The 17,902-nt window shown below is 44.3% G+C and overlaps 1 protein-coding gene across 1 annotated transcript in view; it reads right to left on the bottom strand.

The window, feature by feature from the left end:
- MDN1 (midasin AAA ATPase 1) overlaps nucleotides 1-14,540 on the bottom strand; it is a 462,551-nt gene extending 448,011 nt beyond the window's left edge. Inside the window, exons 1-2 of the mRNA XM_077487249.1 lie at nucleotides 14,334-14,540; nucleotides 3,163-3,389 (exon numbers count right to left, since the gene is read on the bottom strand). Coding sequence (XP_077343375.1) covers nucleotides 3,163-3,389; nucleotides 14,334-14,420 — 314 coding nt within the window. The 5' untranslated portion in view covers nucleotides 14,421-14,540. The remainder of the gene's footprint in view (nucleotides 1-3,162; nucleotides 3,390-14,333) is intronic.
- Between the last annotated feature and the right edge of the window lie 3,362 nt (nucleotides 14,541-17,902).

Here is a 17,902-nt window from a genome sequence, read left to right as displayed (position 1 = left end):
AGAGGAAGTGGCCAAGTACCACTAGACAGAAGTAGCAGTAAAGTGCTACCAGTCATGTGATGTAAAACCTGGTCATCCACCAGGGACTAAGCTCTGAGTGTAAAATGTTCATGCTAGACAGTAAAATTCAGCCAGTGTAAAATGAATACAAACATTTTTGCAGTAACGGTCAGGGATACAGGGTGACCATGTGTAATCTGTCCACGAAATTGGACTGTACTTTAAGTCCTGCTTTGCCAATACAGCCTAAGGGGTCTTCGGGATTCCACTGGAATGGACCTGTATAATCCTCCCGCAGCTGACTACAGACGTTGAACATCTATACAGGATTCAGCGTTCAAAGAAACATTACACCTTATCCCCACGGCATAGGCTGCAGCTACGGCTCCCTAGGTTTTAACTAGGTTGCATCAATCCATATGCGCTGCTTTTATTCTAAAAAGACAGTGAAGGAGTTGATTCAAGAGTTGACTGAAGAATTTGAAGATTAATATTAAGTTAAGCAAAGAGTGATTTCTCCCTAAGGGAGAATGGGTTCACCCCCTTAGGACACTAGAAAAAAACTGAAGATGTCGGATCACAGCAAAACAAGTAAAATAAAAGCAGATTTGTAGAAGGCTGAGAGCAAAATCAAAAAGGGATTTTATTCATTTTCTTTTTTTTTCTTAAAAATGCAGTTTAGGAGTAACTTTAAAGTATAAACTATTGTCAATTTTTTTCTTTTTTTAGTTTTGGATAAAGTGGGGAGGGATTACAACCCCTCCGTTTTTATTGCCGTCTATGCCCTCGTTAAGGAGATTCATCCTCTCCATTTCTTCTGTTTACCACCATCAATGAAAGTAAAAGCTTTGTTCCCAGAAAAGTAATAGAGGGGTAATATTCCAATTGAGACCCTAGTGCTGGTGACCTGGGGGATCCCCAAGGAATTCCCTTCATTTGCAGGAATTTTCTCTCACTTCCCATTTGGCTATGGGACATGATGTGAACTGGAAATCTCCCCAACAGGAGACAGATGACAAAAAAAAAAAAAATCTGACATGGGTTATAACCCTCCCTTGCTCCAGCCAAAAAATAAATAAACCTGAAAAAAAAGTTTTGCCCATAGTTATACTTTAAAGTGTTTACTGGTCCAACATATTCCTGATATGTGCCTGCTGTACAATGTACTTGCATGAGAATGTATCCTCTTTTTATTGCTTCCTTTGCGTGAAAGACCTGGTGTTTGTTAGGCCCTCTGCTTTTCCATTACAAACTGACCACACTAAGCAGGAAAGCACACTGTGGTCAGTTCCCTAGCTGTGCTGGGAACTCCATATACCCTCCTTCAATGATCAGGCTTGTCCTGACACGCCACCCCTGCACAGATATTCACTGGCAAGCTGCTGATTATACTCCCCCAGCTCTTATGCAGCTGAAAAGAGGGAACGTGAACACTTATGTAGTGCCATCCCCCAAGGAGCCACTCGAGTATGTTCTGTACTCTGCTTTTCAACCCCAAGAACAGTCCCAGCCCCTCTGGCACACCTAGTACACAGTGCAAATGCAAGCACGGTAATAAATAGACACAAACTGTGGTGAACCAGAAAATTTGTTTACTAGACTTTCCACAATAATAATAGTATAAATCAAGACCACAAGCTTATTTCAAATAGCACAGTTAATGACTTAAGTGGCTCTAATGTGGCTTATGTACTCAGGCATGAAGGGAAATAGGACTGGCTTGATGGCAAGTCTGTTTCTCCAAAATGCTGAGACCACAGGCCCGGGCAAGAAAACACTTGATGAAACAGACAATAAAATCAATCAACTTTAGCCTTAGAGTTGCTTCTTAAGCCCCATACACACATTTTTTCTGCTGAGTTTTTTTCTTCAGGATTACCAAAACCATGTAGTGCAAGGGCCTGCCTGATTGCAAACAAATTGAAACGCCTAAGGTCTGACTTCATATTATATGGTTTTGATAAATATGAAGGAAAAACTCAGCAGAAAAACTGATAGTGTGTATGGGGCTTTAGTGGGTATAACTGATCACTGAATCACTGCTAAATCAGGAACAAAGTCCTCACATTGGAAACGCCCAGTAGCTTGAGATAAGTTTGCATTGGTGCACTTGTCCCATTTGGTAGGATGAGCAATGTGTATTTAAGGGTATCCTGGCAGACAAAAGTGATGTACAGTATGTTAACAGTATCCCCGTAAGCCAGGTGGATACTGTGACTGCTCAGCAGGGTTTAAGTGGGTTTAAGTGTTCCTACAAGTGTGGGCACAGGTACAGCAATGTTGACTGCATGCAGGGTCTTTAAGCTGGGCACGTGCACGCTCACCGATCTGGCGACCAATGCAAAAAAGAGAAGGCCAGACAAGAGGATTCTTCAAGTGGCCCGACTGGCTACCTTGTATCCTGAACGTTCTTAGGAATGCCTAGAAATGCATCCAGGATCCTTCACCGACCAACTCTTGGAACTGTGGCAGGCCATCACATCAACTGAGAAATGGCAGTTCCCTCACTACTGTCCAGTCTTCTCATCTCGTGGTAAGATCTCCAGCTCCCAGGCAGCTGTGTCTCAGTTATCCTCTAACCCAAGAGCATGCTGGGGTGGGTAGTTCTGAACCCATAGAAGGCTATGGGGCCGTTGGTGATAGGGACTACATGTCCCACAATACTTTGCAGCTCCTGCAGCTCTCTATTGGCTGCCTCCCCCTGCCAATGGGGAGAGAACAGAACAGGTGGCCAGTCTATCTGCAACACACACACGCTGCATTATGCTACAGGAGAGGGAGGGCGAAAATTCCCATGCAGTAGCTGACAGGCTCGGTGTCCTGGCGAGCCTGTCAGTGTATGAATTCCCACAGGAGGTGCAGGGCCACGGGTGGCAGAGTAGCACCTGCTAAAATTATAAAAAAAAAAGGGGGGGGGGGAATATTTAAAAAAAAATTGTAATGACTACACAAAAATGTTTTGCCTTTCATTTCTATTTTAAACTGAGTGGGTTGTTTTACAAGGTTATTGTTTACAATCACATTAAACATTACTTTCTAAAAACATCAGACCCAATTATCAATTATTCTTTAGTGCCCCACAATCCCAAGAGATGCTAAATCACAAAAGTACTTTTTAAACAAAAACAGAGCGCAATTAATAGACCTCAAATTAATACTCACGGAAGGACATCAGGGTGACTGGTAACCAATTTGCTCATAGCAACACATAACCTCTCATGAAGGTCATGATTGACTTGACTTCCTGCTTTGATAGATTCTGCATTTCTCTCTAAAAGATCCAATAGCAAAGGTCGAAGCTGTCGTCCAACCAGAAGTGTGCATTCCTTGTCCAAGAGCAATTGGGCTAAACTGCTTAGCAGAGATTCTCGGTCTTGGGGAGTCCATATCTATAAGATAGAAACATTAACTAGATGACGCACAGTGGTCTGCATACTTTTTAACATACCCATAGCCAGAAAATATTAGCCACTTGATGATTGTCATGTCATGTGACAACTTGTTATGAAAATGACCCGCTAGGTGGGAGTTATTTTCCTAGTCTGTTTATTTTTTTATTTTTTTAGACAATAGGCTGGCATATTAACACATTCTTATACTAATGTGTATATTAAGACAGTCATACATGGATGGAAATTTCTATTTAGGGGCACCCTGGTTGTACACAAGCCTGTCGGGTTTTTCCAGAACGATCAGTGCTGTTATTAGCTATAGCCGGAAACACTAATCATTGTGTTCTGTCGTTGGGGAAGGCTACCCAATGAAAGAACACAATAGCACCACTGATTGGACTACCCAATTAACACTGACTGCGTTGATAGGAAAAAATTGAGCAATGCAAAATTGCACAATCTATAGCCTGCCTAATGCACCCATCATTGCAGAGGAAAAAAATAAATAAATAAATAAAAACGCACGCTAATCCACTTTCCTAAGTCAAAGTTTGATTTAACATTGGACCTCTCTTATATAGTTTCTACGTTCGCAATAAGTTGTGAGGGGGTTTATCTACTTGCCCACTAGGCACTTAAAGGGGTTGTAAACCCCCTTTTAAAAAAAACGACAAACACGTTATACTTACCTCCACTGTGCACAGTTTGTATTGCAGAGTGGCCTTGGTGCTCCTCTTCTGGTGTCCCCTGGCAGCGCCTCCCTGATCAAGTGCCCACGTTGGAGAAGGCTCTCCTTAGGTGGATACCAGTGCAGGCACGCTCACACAGAATACAGGACTCGGCCCCGCCCCCAGCGCCCGAGCCATTGGACTTGATTGACAGCAGCGAGGCACAGGTAGAAGCCGTCTCCACCGTGGAAACAAATGGGCTTGGGTGAGTAAAGCGGGGGGCTGGTCAGCGTCATGTTTTTTTCACCTTAATGCATAGGATGCATTAACCGCACGCTGATGTATGTCGGCAGAATGGCACAGACAGGCAAATGGGCGTACAGGTACGTCCCATTAAAATTTGCCGCTGTGGGATTGCGAGCTCACTGGCTGCGGAGCAAGCGCGGTCGGGGCCTCCGTGAGTCCAATCACGGGTCATGCGGACTCCATCGCTACGGGGATGCCCGCGATCGTCTCACGGGGAGGAAGAATGGGGAGATGCTAATGTAAACAAGCATCTCCACATTATAGCTAGAGACAGTGTCACTGATCTCTGCTTCCTGTGATCGGAGCAGAAGATCAGCGACATCTCATACACAGCCACGACCCACCCCCCCCCCACAGTTAGAAACACTCCCCAGGACACACTTAACCCCTTCACTGCCAGTGTCATTTACACAGGAATTAGTGCACCGATTGCTGTATAAATGACGATGGTTCCAAAAAATGTGTCAAAAATGTCCAATGTGTCCGCCATGATGTCGCAGTCACAAAAAAAAAAAAAAAAAATAAGCTGATCGCCGCAATTACTAGTAAAGAAAAAAAAAAAAGAGAATAAAAATGCCATAAAACTATCCCCTATTTTGTAAACGCTATAACTTTTGCGCAAATCAGTAAATCGCTTACTGCGATTTTTTTTTGCCAAAAATATGTATAAGAATACGTATTGGCCTAAACTGAAGAAAGAAAAAAAAAATAGTTTTATATATTTTTGAGGGATATTTATTATAGCAAAATGTAAAAAAAATAAATAAAAAAAAGTTTTCAAAATTGACACTTTTTTGTTTATAGCGCAAAAAATAAAAACCACAGGGGTGGTCAAATACCACCAAAACAAAGCTCTTTTTGTGGGGGGGGGGTCAATTTTGTTTGAGAGCCACATCGCACGACCACGCAATTGTTAAAGCGACGCAGTGCCGAATCGCAAACAAAAAGTGCTCTGGTCTTTGGCCTGCAAAATGGTCCAGGGCTTAAGTGGTTAAGGTGAAAAAACATGAGGGTTTACAACCCCCTTTAAACCCCCTTCCTAACCAGACCAAATTTTCAGCTTTCAGTGCTCTCACATTGTGACTGACAATTACTCACTCAATCGGCACCGTACACATGACATTTTTGTCCCTTTTGTCACACAAAAAGCTGTATTTTGGTGGCATTTGATCAACTGTTTATTTTTTGCGCTATAAATGCAAAAAGACCGAAAATTTTGTAAAAATACAAAAAGCATTATTCTTAATTTCTGTTATAAAATTTTGTCTGAAACTTACCGCTACATATGTTTGGTAAAAAATAACCCAAATCTGTGTAAATTATTTGGTCTTTGTGAACGTTATAGAGTCTACACTCTATGGTGCCAATCTCTGAAAATTGATCGCACCTAATGTACTGACAGCCCATCTCATTTCTTGAGACATCAACAAACCGGAACAGTACAAATACCCCCCAAAATTACCCCTTTTTGGAAAGTAGACATTGCAAGGTATTTAGTAAGAGGCATGGTGAGCTTTTTGACATTGTAATTTTTTTCCCACAATATGAAGATTTTTTTTTTTCTTCCACAAAATCATATTTCTCACACACAACATATGCATACCACAAATGACACCCCAAAACACATTCTACCACTCTTCTTAAGCATGGCAATACCACATGTGAGACTTTCACAGCCTGTACACATAATTTCTTGACTACCTTTCGCACGTTTGAAGGCCCTGGAGCACCAAGACAATGGAAACCCCCAAAAAATGATCCCATTTTGGAAAGCAAACACCAATGAATATTCTATGAGGCATGAGTCTTAACAGGTAATTTTTTTGCACAAGTTTCTGGAAAATGAGGAAAGAATGTTTTATTAATTTATTTCCACAAAGATGTCCATTTATACAATATTTCTAACACATAGCATGTACACAGCCAAAATTACACCTTAAAGTATATTCTGCTACTCCACCCAAATACAACGATACCACATGCAAGACTTTTCCACAGCCTGGCCACATACAAAGGTCCAACATGCAGGGAGCACTATTAGGTGTTCTAGGGGCATAGATATCAAATTTGAATACTTATTAGACCCCTTTCACATGGCTGATCCGTTCAGGTCCGCCTGACAGTTTTTCAGGCGGACCTGAACGGATGCTCCATAGAAGTCTATGGAGCATTGGAAGTCAGCGGTGACAAGTCTGCTGACATCCGACCCGCTCCGAAAAAGTGTGACGGAGGAAAAAGCGATTTTTCCATCCGTGATCGGATCAGGTGACGACGGACACTGCGGTCCGTCGTCAACCGATCTCCCATAGGGGGAGAGCGGTGCTGTGGCAGGTCCATCCCTGTGCAGTGTGCAGACACAGACCTGTCATCTTCCTGCTCAGCGGAGATCACTCCGGCGATCCCCACTGAGCAAGCGGAGATACACTGGGCGGATCAGCACTGACCTGGAGCATCACAGATATGTACGTTAAAGTATGTCCTCCCAGAATGATCCGACCAGGCTGCAGCTGTTTTTTTGGCAATGGCTGGTAAAGCAAGTGGTTAACCACTACAGATCCGCGCTATTGCCAAATGACGACATTAGCGCGGACCTACATTTCCGGGACTACGTCTATTGACGTCGTCCCGGATACGAGCGGCCTGCGCGCCCCCTGAGGGGCGCGCGCGGCGCGCTCTGTGATCGGCGAGTCCGTGAGACTCGCCTGATCACCGATCCGTGCAAGGGGTCGATCCCGACCCCTTATCACGTGATCAGCTGTCAGCCAATGACAGCTGATCATGTGATAGAACGAAGCCGGCAATCGGCTATTATTCCTCCTCGCGCTGACAGCGCGAGGAGAGAAAAAAAAAGCCGATCACCGGCGGCCGTGATCGGGACATCAGTCCCGATCACGGCCAGCAATACAGCTGACCACCTGCCCCCTGCCAGTGCCCACCTGCCCACCGCCGTGCCATCCTGAATAAAAGTGCCCCCCACAGTGCCCCCCACAGTGCCACCCACAGTGCCCCCCACAGTGCCACCAACAGTGCCCCCCACAGTGCCCCCCACAGTGCCCCCCACAGTGCCACCCACAGTGCCCCCCACAGTGCCACCAACAGTGCCACCAACAGTGCCACCAACAGTGCCACCAACAGTGCCACCAACAGTGCCACCAACAGTGCCACCCACAGTGCCCACAATCTGCCTCAAAGGTGCTGCGACCCAGTGCCGCCCATCAGTGCCCAGCAGTGCCGCCCATCAGTGCCCAGCAGTGCCGCCCATCAGTGCCATCTATCAGTGGTACCTATCAGTGCCCATCCGTGCCACCCATCCATGCCATCTTATCTGTGCCCATCTTTGCCCATCAGTGCCCACCAATGCAGCCCATCAGTGCCCACCAATGCAGCCCATCAGTGCCCACCAATGCAGCCCATCAGTGCCCACCAATGCAGCCCATCAGTGCCCACCAATGCAGCCCATCAGTGCCCACCAATGCAGCCCATCAGTGCCCACCAATGCAGCCCATCAGTGCCCACCAATGCAGCCCATCAGTGCCGCCTAATCAGCGCACTTCAATGAAGGAGAAAAATGACCCGTTTGCAAAATTTTATAACAAACTATTAAAACATGATTTATTTTTATTTATTTTTTTGCATCTTTTTTTGTTTGTTTAGCAAAAAATAAAACTCTGAGCTGTAACTAAATACCACCAAAAGAAAGCTCTATTTGTGGGAAAAAAAATGATAAAAATTTCATTTGGGTACAGTGTTGTATGCCCGCGCAATTGTCATTCAAAGTGCATCAGCGCTGAAAGCTGAAAATTGGTCTGGGACTGAGGGGGGTTTAAGTGCCCAGTAAGCAAGTGGTTAAAGAATAAAATATTTAATTACCTGACATCCTCGCTATGGCCGAATGAGAGCCACAGCGTGGATGTGAATTCCCCCCGGAGGCCATCATATGACAGCCTCCCCTTTGCAAGCCCTACAGGCACTGCGATCGAGTCAATGAGACTCGGATGATCACTGATCTGAGTAAGGGGCAGCTCCCGGCCCCTTACCATGTGATCAGCTGTCAGCCAATGACAGCTGATCACATGATGTAAACAAAAGCTCAGTGATTTTTTTTTCTCCTGACGCTAACAGCGCAGGAAAAAAAAGCCAATCACCGGCTTATCTTAAAGGGACATCGGTCCCTAAGAGGAAGAGGAAATTATGCATCATTTATACCGTCCAACAGTGCCCACAAGTGGCACCTATTGAGGTCCACCAGTGGTGCCCATCACTGCCAACCATCAGTGCCCATTAGTGCTGCCTCATCAGTGTACATCAATGACAGACAAAAATTACCCGTTACAACATTTTAAAACAAAAAAAAAAAAAAGTTTAAAATTTGCTTTTTTTTTTTTATTAAAATCACACAAAAATACCACCAAAAGAAAGCTCTATTTGGGGGAAAAAAAAAAATTAAAAAATGTCATTTGGGTACAGTGTTGTATAACCGCGCAATTGTCATTTAAAGTGCGACAGCACTGAAAGCTGAAAATTGGCCTGGATAGGGGGGGGGGGGGGGGGGGGTTAAGTGCCCAGTAAGCAAGTGGTTAAAGCAGTATTAAAAGGATTTTTTTTTTCAGAATCATACTTACTAGGTGGATGCAGCATTGGTCCAATGCTGCATCTGTCCCCCACCGCCTCTGCACTGAGAACCAAGCAAACACCAATGGCTCGGTTCTCACAGCTCCCCGAGCAGTGAGCTGCCGACTGTCAGTTAGCAGCTCTCCACTGTCGCTTTCTCATTGGACAGACTGACAGCAGAAGGAGCCACTGGACTGCTGTCAATCAAATCTGTGACAAGGGAGTGAGCCTGCACATGTGCTCCCACGAAAAAAGTCTTTCCATGGGGCACCAGCGAGGGAACTCAGAAGAAGAGGATCAGTGCTGCTCTGTGCAAAACCATTGAACAGAGCAGGCAAGTATAGGCATGTTTGTTTAATTCGAACATTTATCACCACTTTACACAGTCTATATTCCACATGACCTCTAGAATATCAACAGATCATATGTGCTGCATAGTAGCTGCAGCTGTGTGGATGGGTCAAAGCATTTCAATAACATTTTTCAGGGGTCAGAGTGATAAATATCTATAATATATTTACAATGTTACATTCAAATACAACACCATACATACATGTAGTATACTGTTGTAGTTGGAGGTATTTGGAGGTTCAACAGCCTTTTCCAGTGTCAATGTACCTAAATAGCCCATTTATGCAGACTTCACATGTACGTGTTAGGTTTTAGAAATGTTATGAATAGGCAGCTCCTATCCTCAAATTGATCAGAGGCTCCAAATAACTACTGCAGTAGGGAACAGACAAAAGATACACAGCATCTTTCCAAATCATTGCTCTGTTTATTCAGTGCAATAATTCCTTCACTTTATACAAAACACAAACTGGTAACTGATGCTAGAACCTCATCAATCTATCGATCAGACACACAGACCTGTCCATTACCAAATCCACAACTTAAGTCTAGAAACCCTAATAAAACTATCACACTCTCAAACTGCGCAATCCAGGGAACTAACAGAATATCGGTCGTAAATAGCTCAGTTGGGAATGGCCAATATACATTTCTGCAAACAGGTTAGCAGTTAACTCAATCTTGAGCATGTTTCAAAACTCTTGATATAATAGCACAGCCAAAACACAGACATACTTACCTCTCCAGTTAAAGAGGAAGTAAACCCTGATGAGTTTACTTCCTCTTTCATTCCCTGCAAAGGTAAAGCATAATTGACTACTATGCATCGCATAGTAGTCCATTATGTGTCACTTACCTGACACATGAGCCAGGGAAGTCACCGCTGTCCCCTGTAGTCCGGCGCATCCATCTTCTCGGTGGGTCTCGCCGCTCCACCGCTGTCATTTGTCGAAGCCGCGATGACGTCACTCCCGCGCACGGGAGCCGCCACACGTGGCATATTCGCCGTTGACGGTGCCGCACTCTGTGCGCCGCTGTCTACAGTGCATGCGCCGTAGACAGCGGTGCCTGTCTTTCGGCAAATATCTCCTAAACCGTATAGGTTAAGGAGATATTTCTTGGACCTACAGGCAAGCCTTAATCTAGGCTTACCTGTAGGTCAAAGTGTGTTGTAAGGGTTGTAAGCTACATTCAAGCTGGACAATAATCTGCATATTAGCAGAACGTAGGTACTCAGATACGAGTACCTATAAAAAAAAGTGTCTCTGAGACATAGTCATAACCATAGTGAAATCCCAGAAACCAATCCTCGGTAGCTTAATTGGTCAGGTGGCCTCTGTCTAGACCAGGGTTGACAAATTTGCTTGGAATCTAGGAGCCAGGTTTTTTTTTTTTTTTTAATGACTGACAAATTGGTTAATTTTTATATGAAAATTAAAGCTCTTAAAATGTACACAGAAAGAGGACTAGAACAAATGTGACTGATTTTATTTCCTGCCTTGCAGGCACACAAAAAAGCCATATGCCCGCTTTTGTCTCATTCACACCTGAGCATTTTGTAGCTTAAAGCCTGAAGCTACATAACGCTGGAGGGGAAAAAAATCTATTATTCTCAATGGAGATAGTTCACATCTCCACTCCATGACGCCTGAAGCTCAAACAAGTTCTGGACCCTTTTTTGTGCTCAAATCAGGCAGATTTGGGCGTTTTTCTTCTTTTTGCATTGTTGACCTTTTGCCCTTCACAAAATCGCAGCAAAACGCAGTAAAAAACGCAGTGAAATCAGCCGTAAAAATCGTGCCATTTTCTGCCTGAAACCTCTACGTTCAGGTGTGAATGGGGCCCAAGGGTCCAATCAGGTCCGCCTAAAAAACTGACAGGCGAACCTGATCAGACAGCCTGTGTGAAAGGGGTCAAGCAGGGAGATGACAAATAAATGAATTTTAATTACCAGATTCCTTCCCGAAGGACGACTGTATACATTCTGTCTTTGAAGAGAAATACCGTTATGGTAGCAGCTAGCTACCATAACCCCAGTATCCTCTAAGAGTCGGCAGTTCTCTTTCAGATAAAAGTGGTCTCTGAGGCGCCGCGCTCAGGTGCCCCCCACCGCTTAACGTGCCCGTCGGTAACGGCGGAGGTGATCCGGACCTGTCCCCAGCCTGACATGGAGACAAGTGAGGGGAAGATAAAAATATAATAATAAAATTAGGTTTACAAATCACTTTAAATCTGGATACACGCTACACAATTTTTGTTTTTAGATTTCCTTTAGACTTAGCTTCAATGAAGTGCAATGGCCTGCCTGATTGCATATGAAGTTAAAGTGTTTAGGTTTGACCTCTTATATGGTTTTGGTAAAGCTAAAATGAAAAACAAAATCTAAAGAGAATTGTATAGTGGGTATTCAGCTTAACCACTTAAAGACAAGCCTCGTTTTGAGAATTTGGCGTTTACATGTTTAAAACTTTTTTTTTTTGCTAGAAAATTACTTATAACCCCCAAACATTATAGAGAATATTATAGAATCATTGCAATACTTTTTTTTTTTTTTTTCACACTGTTTGCGCAGCAGTCTTACAAGTGCACTTTTTTGGGGGAAAAAATTCACTTTTTTAAATAAAAAATTAAGTCATTTGAAAAAGTGACATGAAGAAATGTGCCTTTTACAGGTACGGGCGGAAGTGACGTTTTGACGTCGCTTCCGCCCTGCTATGGTATGGGGCCGGGTGGGGGCCATCTTGCCCTCACTCGTATCCATACCAAGCTGGAGACAGGACCCAATCGCATCTGCCGCTACAGACGACTACGGTAAGTGGCGGGAGGGGGGTTGACACCTCTCCCGCCGCCAATGGTGACCTTGAATCCGCTGCAGAGACCACCATTATCGTAAACATGGCCGCCGCCTGAAGAGATGGATACCTCGGTTGTGGCTGCTGCTACCGAGGTATCCCTCTTCAAAAAAAAAAAAAAAAAAAAAAAAAAAAACGGACGTACATTGGCGTGCGCTGGTCGTAAAGTGGTTAAAGTGGAACTTCAGTCATTTTTTTTTTCATCCATTACATCTTCTGCCCTTGTTTTAACTTTGGATAGTAAAACAATTGTCAGTAAATACCTAATAAAGCCTACTTCCTGTTTCTTGTCTGGCCGTTTGCCTAGGCCAGTGATGGCGAACTTTGGCACCCCAGATGTTTTGGAACTACATTTTCCATGATGCTCAACTTCACTGCAGAGTGCATGAGCATCATAGGAAATGTAGTTCCAAAACATCTGGGGTGCCACGGTTCGCCATCAGTGGCCTAGGCTTATGACCTCATGCACAGCTCGCTCTCTCCTGAGAGTTTGCTAGGGGGGTGAGTCATAAGAGGGCCAATGAGAGCTAAAGGTGTGCCTCCAACTCCTGTGAAGTGAACAGGCAGCAGCTTAAGCTGCCAAAGTTAAAATGGTTGCAGCCAGACTGATTAGAGGGAGATTTCTGCTGCGCATATATATGCAAAGTGGTTGGAGTGTAGTTTCGGAATTGGAAAGATGTTTTTATTACAAATTATGCGAGCAGGCTGCAGTTCCTCTTTAAGCACTTCCCACCCGGCCTATAGCGGAATGACGGCCGGGCGGTGGTTCCGTTATCCTGACTGGATGTCAAAAGGTGTCTTTCAGGATAACAGTGGGGGCGCACAGCACGGCGATCAGTGGTGTTTCAGGCTGACACACCGCAACACCGATCTCGGTAAAGAATCTCTGATGGAGACTCTACCAAGTGATCAGCCATGTCCAATCACGGCTGATCACAGTGTAAATAGGAAGAGCTGTTTATCTGCCTTTCCTCACTCGCGTCTGACTAGAGAGCCAATCGGCAACTCTCCTGACGGGGGGGCCTGCACCGATTATCAGCACGGGCCCCCCTCCCACGTATGTCCACAATGGACGACCACAAGGTATGCCACCCTGGATCACCAGGGATGACAGTCAGTCCCCTTCAGTGATGCCTGCCATTGCCATCTACCAGTGCCCAAGAAAAACGTATTTAAAAAATATATAACAAACCAAAATATATATATATTTTTTTTTTCTAAACAAAAAAAGACGAGAGAACACACCACACACACAGATGAATACCAAAAGAAAGCTCTATTTGCAGGAACAAAATGATTTAAAGTTTGTTTGGGTACAGTGTAGCATGACCACGCAAATATTTAAAACGTGTCAGCGTTGACAGCTGGCCTGAGAAGGAAGGGGGGTGCCTGGTATTAAAGTGATTAAGAAAAATTGCTTGATTGATTTTGCTGCCTATATGTTGAATAACAGATCACTTTCAAAAAACAAAAAGGGAGCTAGCAATCGCTTATTTAAAAAAAAAAAAAAAAAAAAAGGGGGGAGAAAGAAGGGTGTAACTGCTTCAACAAGAATAGCCTGTGAGAAAAGTCCATGGGGTTGATTTACTAACACTGAACACATGAAAAATCTGGTGCAGCTGTGCATGGTAGCCAATAAGCTTCATTCTACAATCTTCAACTTGTTCAATTAAGCTTCAAGGAGGAAGAAAAATAAAAGGTGGAAGCTGATTGGTTTCTATGCAGAGCTGCAGCAGATTTTGCACTCTCCACGTTTAGAAAATCAGCCCCACATGTGTCCTCAGCCTGACTGCTCACTTGTAAACAAAGGTCCAAGAAAAGCTTTCCGCCCCCAAGTATGCAAATGATAGAATATTTCTAGAATCACAGTATCGTTGTGCCCAGGCTGGTAATACCACGAACACAAAGATGCAACGTGTATTTGGGGAAGTGTTGGAAAACTAGACAAAAGTTCTTTGTGTGCTGCCCATCTATACACAACCATGTAAGGCACACGGCGTGGAGCTCCCAAGTGCGGGAATCGGCTCCGAGGAATGCACTAAGAATACTGCCCTGCCCTCCTCAGGCAACAGGTTATTGTTATCATCTAACGCTGATCGCTCCAACATATGCCGCTACCGGCCCGGGCTGCCCGCTTTGTCCCTTTTTCTCACCTGCTTGGACAGATACTGGCTGAGCTCTGCGCCGTTCCTCTGAGCAATGATGCCTAGCCCCGACAGGCTGAGCTGGAGGTGCTCCATGTCTATAACACGACCTAAGAGAGTAGGCCGCCACTCGGCCGCGAGCGCGCACTAGAAGCCCCAGCACTTCTCCACACGTGGGGAAGACCAAAGCACAACGGACCACTTCCGGGAGCAAAAACACGTCATCACCGGTGCGACAAAAGCTGTCAGCGGGTCGTCTCAGCTATGTTTGATGAACCTCATTGGCGCCAAAAACATTAGCAGCTGCTGTCTGCAGTCACAAAGAGGAGCTCTTGTACTGAGAGAGCCGTAGGCCTTGTGAAAGTGATAGCTGCCTGCCAAACCAGCTTATGCGAATGTGGTGGCCTTCAAAACATTTTCACTCACAGACCTTAATTTTATGTAGTTTACGAATTGTGACTGCTTACTGCAGGATTGTCCTGGATCAGTAAACCAGACAGAAAGGATTTAGGCCTCATACACACATGGAGTTTGTTCAGCTCCTTTGAGTAACCGTGATCTTGTCAGAAGAAAGAAGCTTAAAGTGGTTGTATGTCCTTACTCACAACAAAAAAAAAAAAAAAAAAACAACCTGTAAGGCAAGAGCATATTAAGCTAGGATGCATGGCGTCCTTGCTCATTATGAAATATTTCTCTTAGAATGCAGTACCTGTACTGCCTCCCAGTCACCGCTGAGGGAGCTGATAGCTCAGTGTTTCTTCCAAGTTTGCAGCTCCGGTGTCCCATCATATAAGGTCCCCCATCAGATAGTGTCCGCTGCGTACTGCACATGTGCAGTACACAGCAACACAGATTCCAAAAATAGCCGAGGATGAACGGTGCCTGCGTCGTGAGTCCAGGTTCTAGCCCCACCATCCAAGTGGACATAGAGTAGGAATAAAAAAGCCGAGCGCAGCGAGGCCGACCCCGAAGCGTGGCGAGCGAAGCTCGCCCGTGAGGGGCCCTCTAATTTTCACAACCCTATGTCCGCTTGGATGGTGGAGCTACCATCTCCACTCACGGCACAGGCGCCGTTCAGCTTCGGAGATTTTCCGAAGCTTCGTCTGCAGTACGGGGCGGACACTATATGATGGCATGACACTATCTGCCAGAACACCGGCACTGTGAGTAGCCAAAGCCGTGACAATGTCATTGCCACGCATGTGCACGTAGTCCTCTGATCCGACAAGGAGCTCTGAATTTCCAGCATGAACCGTCAGAGCGCATGCGCTGCTGACAGCAGCTGCATGCAGGGCGATAATCTCCTAAACCAGGCAGGTTTAGGAGATATTCTTTTTGCCTACAGGTAAGCATCACAAAGTAGAGGATACATCAACTTTAAAGCGGAGTTCCACCCAAAAATTGAACTTCTGCTTTAAGGGAGATGACCCCCTGACATGTCACATTTGCCATGTAATTTTTTTGGGTGGGGAGCCAGTATCCTCTTTTTTTAATAGGTCCCAGCTCCCACTTCCTCCAGGAACACCGCAGCATCGGAAGGGAGATCACCCCTCTCTGTCGGCAATCATCTGGGACATGTCACAGGTCCCAGATGATTGCCCAGCCAGTTGCGGCTCGCACAGTGGGTGCCCGGCTGTGAAGCCATAGCCAGGCGCCCGCAATTACAATGCCGGCACCACAGAGAATAGGGGGAGACAAGCAGGGCTTCGTTCCCCCGCATCGCTGGATCCCTGGACAGGTAAGTGTCCGATTATTAAAAGTAAGCAGCTGCAGTATTTGTAGCTGCTGACTTAATTTTTATTTTATTTTTTTAAAGCAGAACTCCGCTTTAACCCTTTAATGTTCTGCTCCACCGTTTGGTAGAGCACATTTTGAGTCACGCTAACTCATTGAAAAATGTGGACTTTAAAGGGTTAAGAAAAAAGTGCTTAAAAGGATAGTTCACCTTTACAAAAGCCTGCCTATGTAGGATAGGGATGTTTGTAGATGAAAACAAATAGAAGAGTAGCGATGCGCTGTACATAAAAAATAGTAAAATGCTAAAAATGGTCACAATAAAATATAATATATAAGGCAGGTAATGGCAAAAATCAAACTGACACTGTGCAAAAACTGCCAAAAAACCCGATGTGGGCTAGTAGTGAAAAAAAAGGTAAACAAAAAGTGACAATAGACAATCTTCAGTCCGTGCAACAAAGTGCTTATCTCCCAGGTAAAAAATAATAAAAGGAATATCACATCATACATGTATATAAAAAAAAATGTAAAAGGCGAAAAGAATAATAAGCCCAAACTGAGAGAGTGCAAGACAAGTGCTGACAACTAACAGTCTTTAGTATGTGAACCAACGTGCTTATCTCCCAAGTGAACACAAATAAATAGAACAAAGGGAAAGTATCAAATCGTACACGTAGAAATGAAACAAACATTCATAAAGCAGCATAAATTGGAGTGTCCATAAAAATTTCCTTCTACAAAAATATATATAGTGCAGTATATAGTGGTTCTATAGATCCAGAGAATAAAGTGTTGGTGCTGGTAAACCCAATTCAGTAAAGTGCTGCTAGTGGTGGATGACCCGTGCGATCCTTCGTGCTACTTAAATATATGGGCGTCCCCTTACCTTACTGCTGTAAGGTAACAGCATAAAATGATGTATCTTTTGGGTCCTTGGTGACCGTTCCTAGTGTGGTGGCCCAGGTCCTTGTTGGTATATCTATCCTGCCTACAGTCAGTGCTGGCGTCCCCTTTATATTTAACTTGAAAAATGTATATAAACTAAATATAAACTTGCGCTGATAATGTAAAAACAAAATCAATAATGTGAAAATAATTGCAGCTGCTATACATAGCATATATATAATCACTTGAAAACCATAAAATATATAAATACAGCGCTCACAAACATATGTGAGAAAAAAATTATATATAAGGTGAACCAGCATAAAGTCCAAGAACAAATCATTGAAAGTGCTCCAATCTAAAGTGAATAAAAACTTCAGGTGCACAACACCCCCTTGAGAGTCCCCCTCACCAGATCCACATGACCCCCAGCTTTTCAGTCTGGAGGGTCAATTCAGGCTTGGTATAGATGTCTTTATGATGGTATGCGGAAAGCCAGGTCAGCAGATCCAGGGTTCCTCAATGAAGAGTTTAAGCCAAATAGACATGTATCCAGAAGTAAAGAAAGGGGGAACTAATAGTGAAGTAACATCAAAAACCGATTTATTTGAACAAAAGATGGGTACTTACAAAACAAAGGGACTTAATAAGCATCAAGCATGGAACAGATCATATGAAACCATCGTTAGTAGCGTGCGTTCCAAACGCGCGTTCCAAACGACAGGAACTGACATCAGTTTTCCCGGAAACAGCATCAACGTTTCGCCCTCCCGCAGGGCATCATCAAGGACCTAGTTTCAGGTAGGCTGAGCCAGCTTAAATAGAGGGCGGAGGAGTGAAAACCCTTCCATATACCCAATCAATATGAGCACGACGGCCATATTGTTGGTTGGATAAAAGTGTTGCTCCTGTGGATCAAAAAATATCCATAGGAGACACAAAAATGCTATGTTTCT

This window comes from Lithobates pipiens, unplaced genomic scaffold (assembly GCF_037356315.1).
Source record: "Lithobates pipiens isolate NorthernLeopardFrog02 unplaced genomic scaffold, aLitPip1_a1.2 Scaffold_18, whole genome shotgun sequence".
Lineage (NCBI taxonomy): Eukaryota > Metazoa > Chordata > Amphibia > Anura > Ranidae > Lithobates > Lithobates pipiens.
The sequence above is the reverse complement of the archived record's forward strand: the minus strand, read 5'-3'. Positions and strand labels throughout refer to the sequence as shown.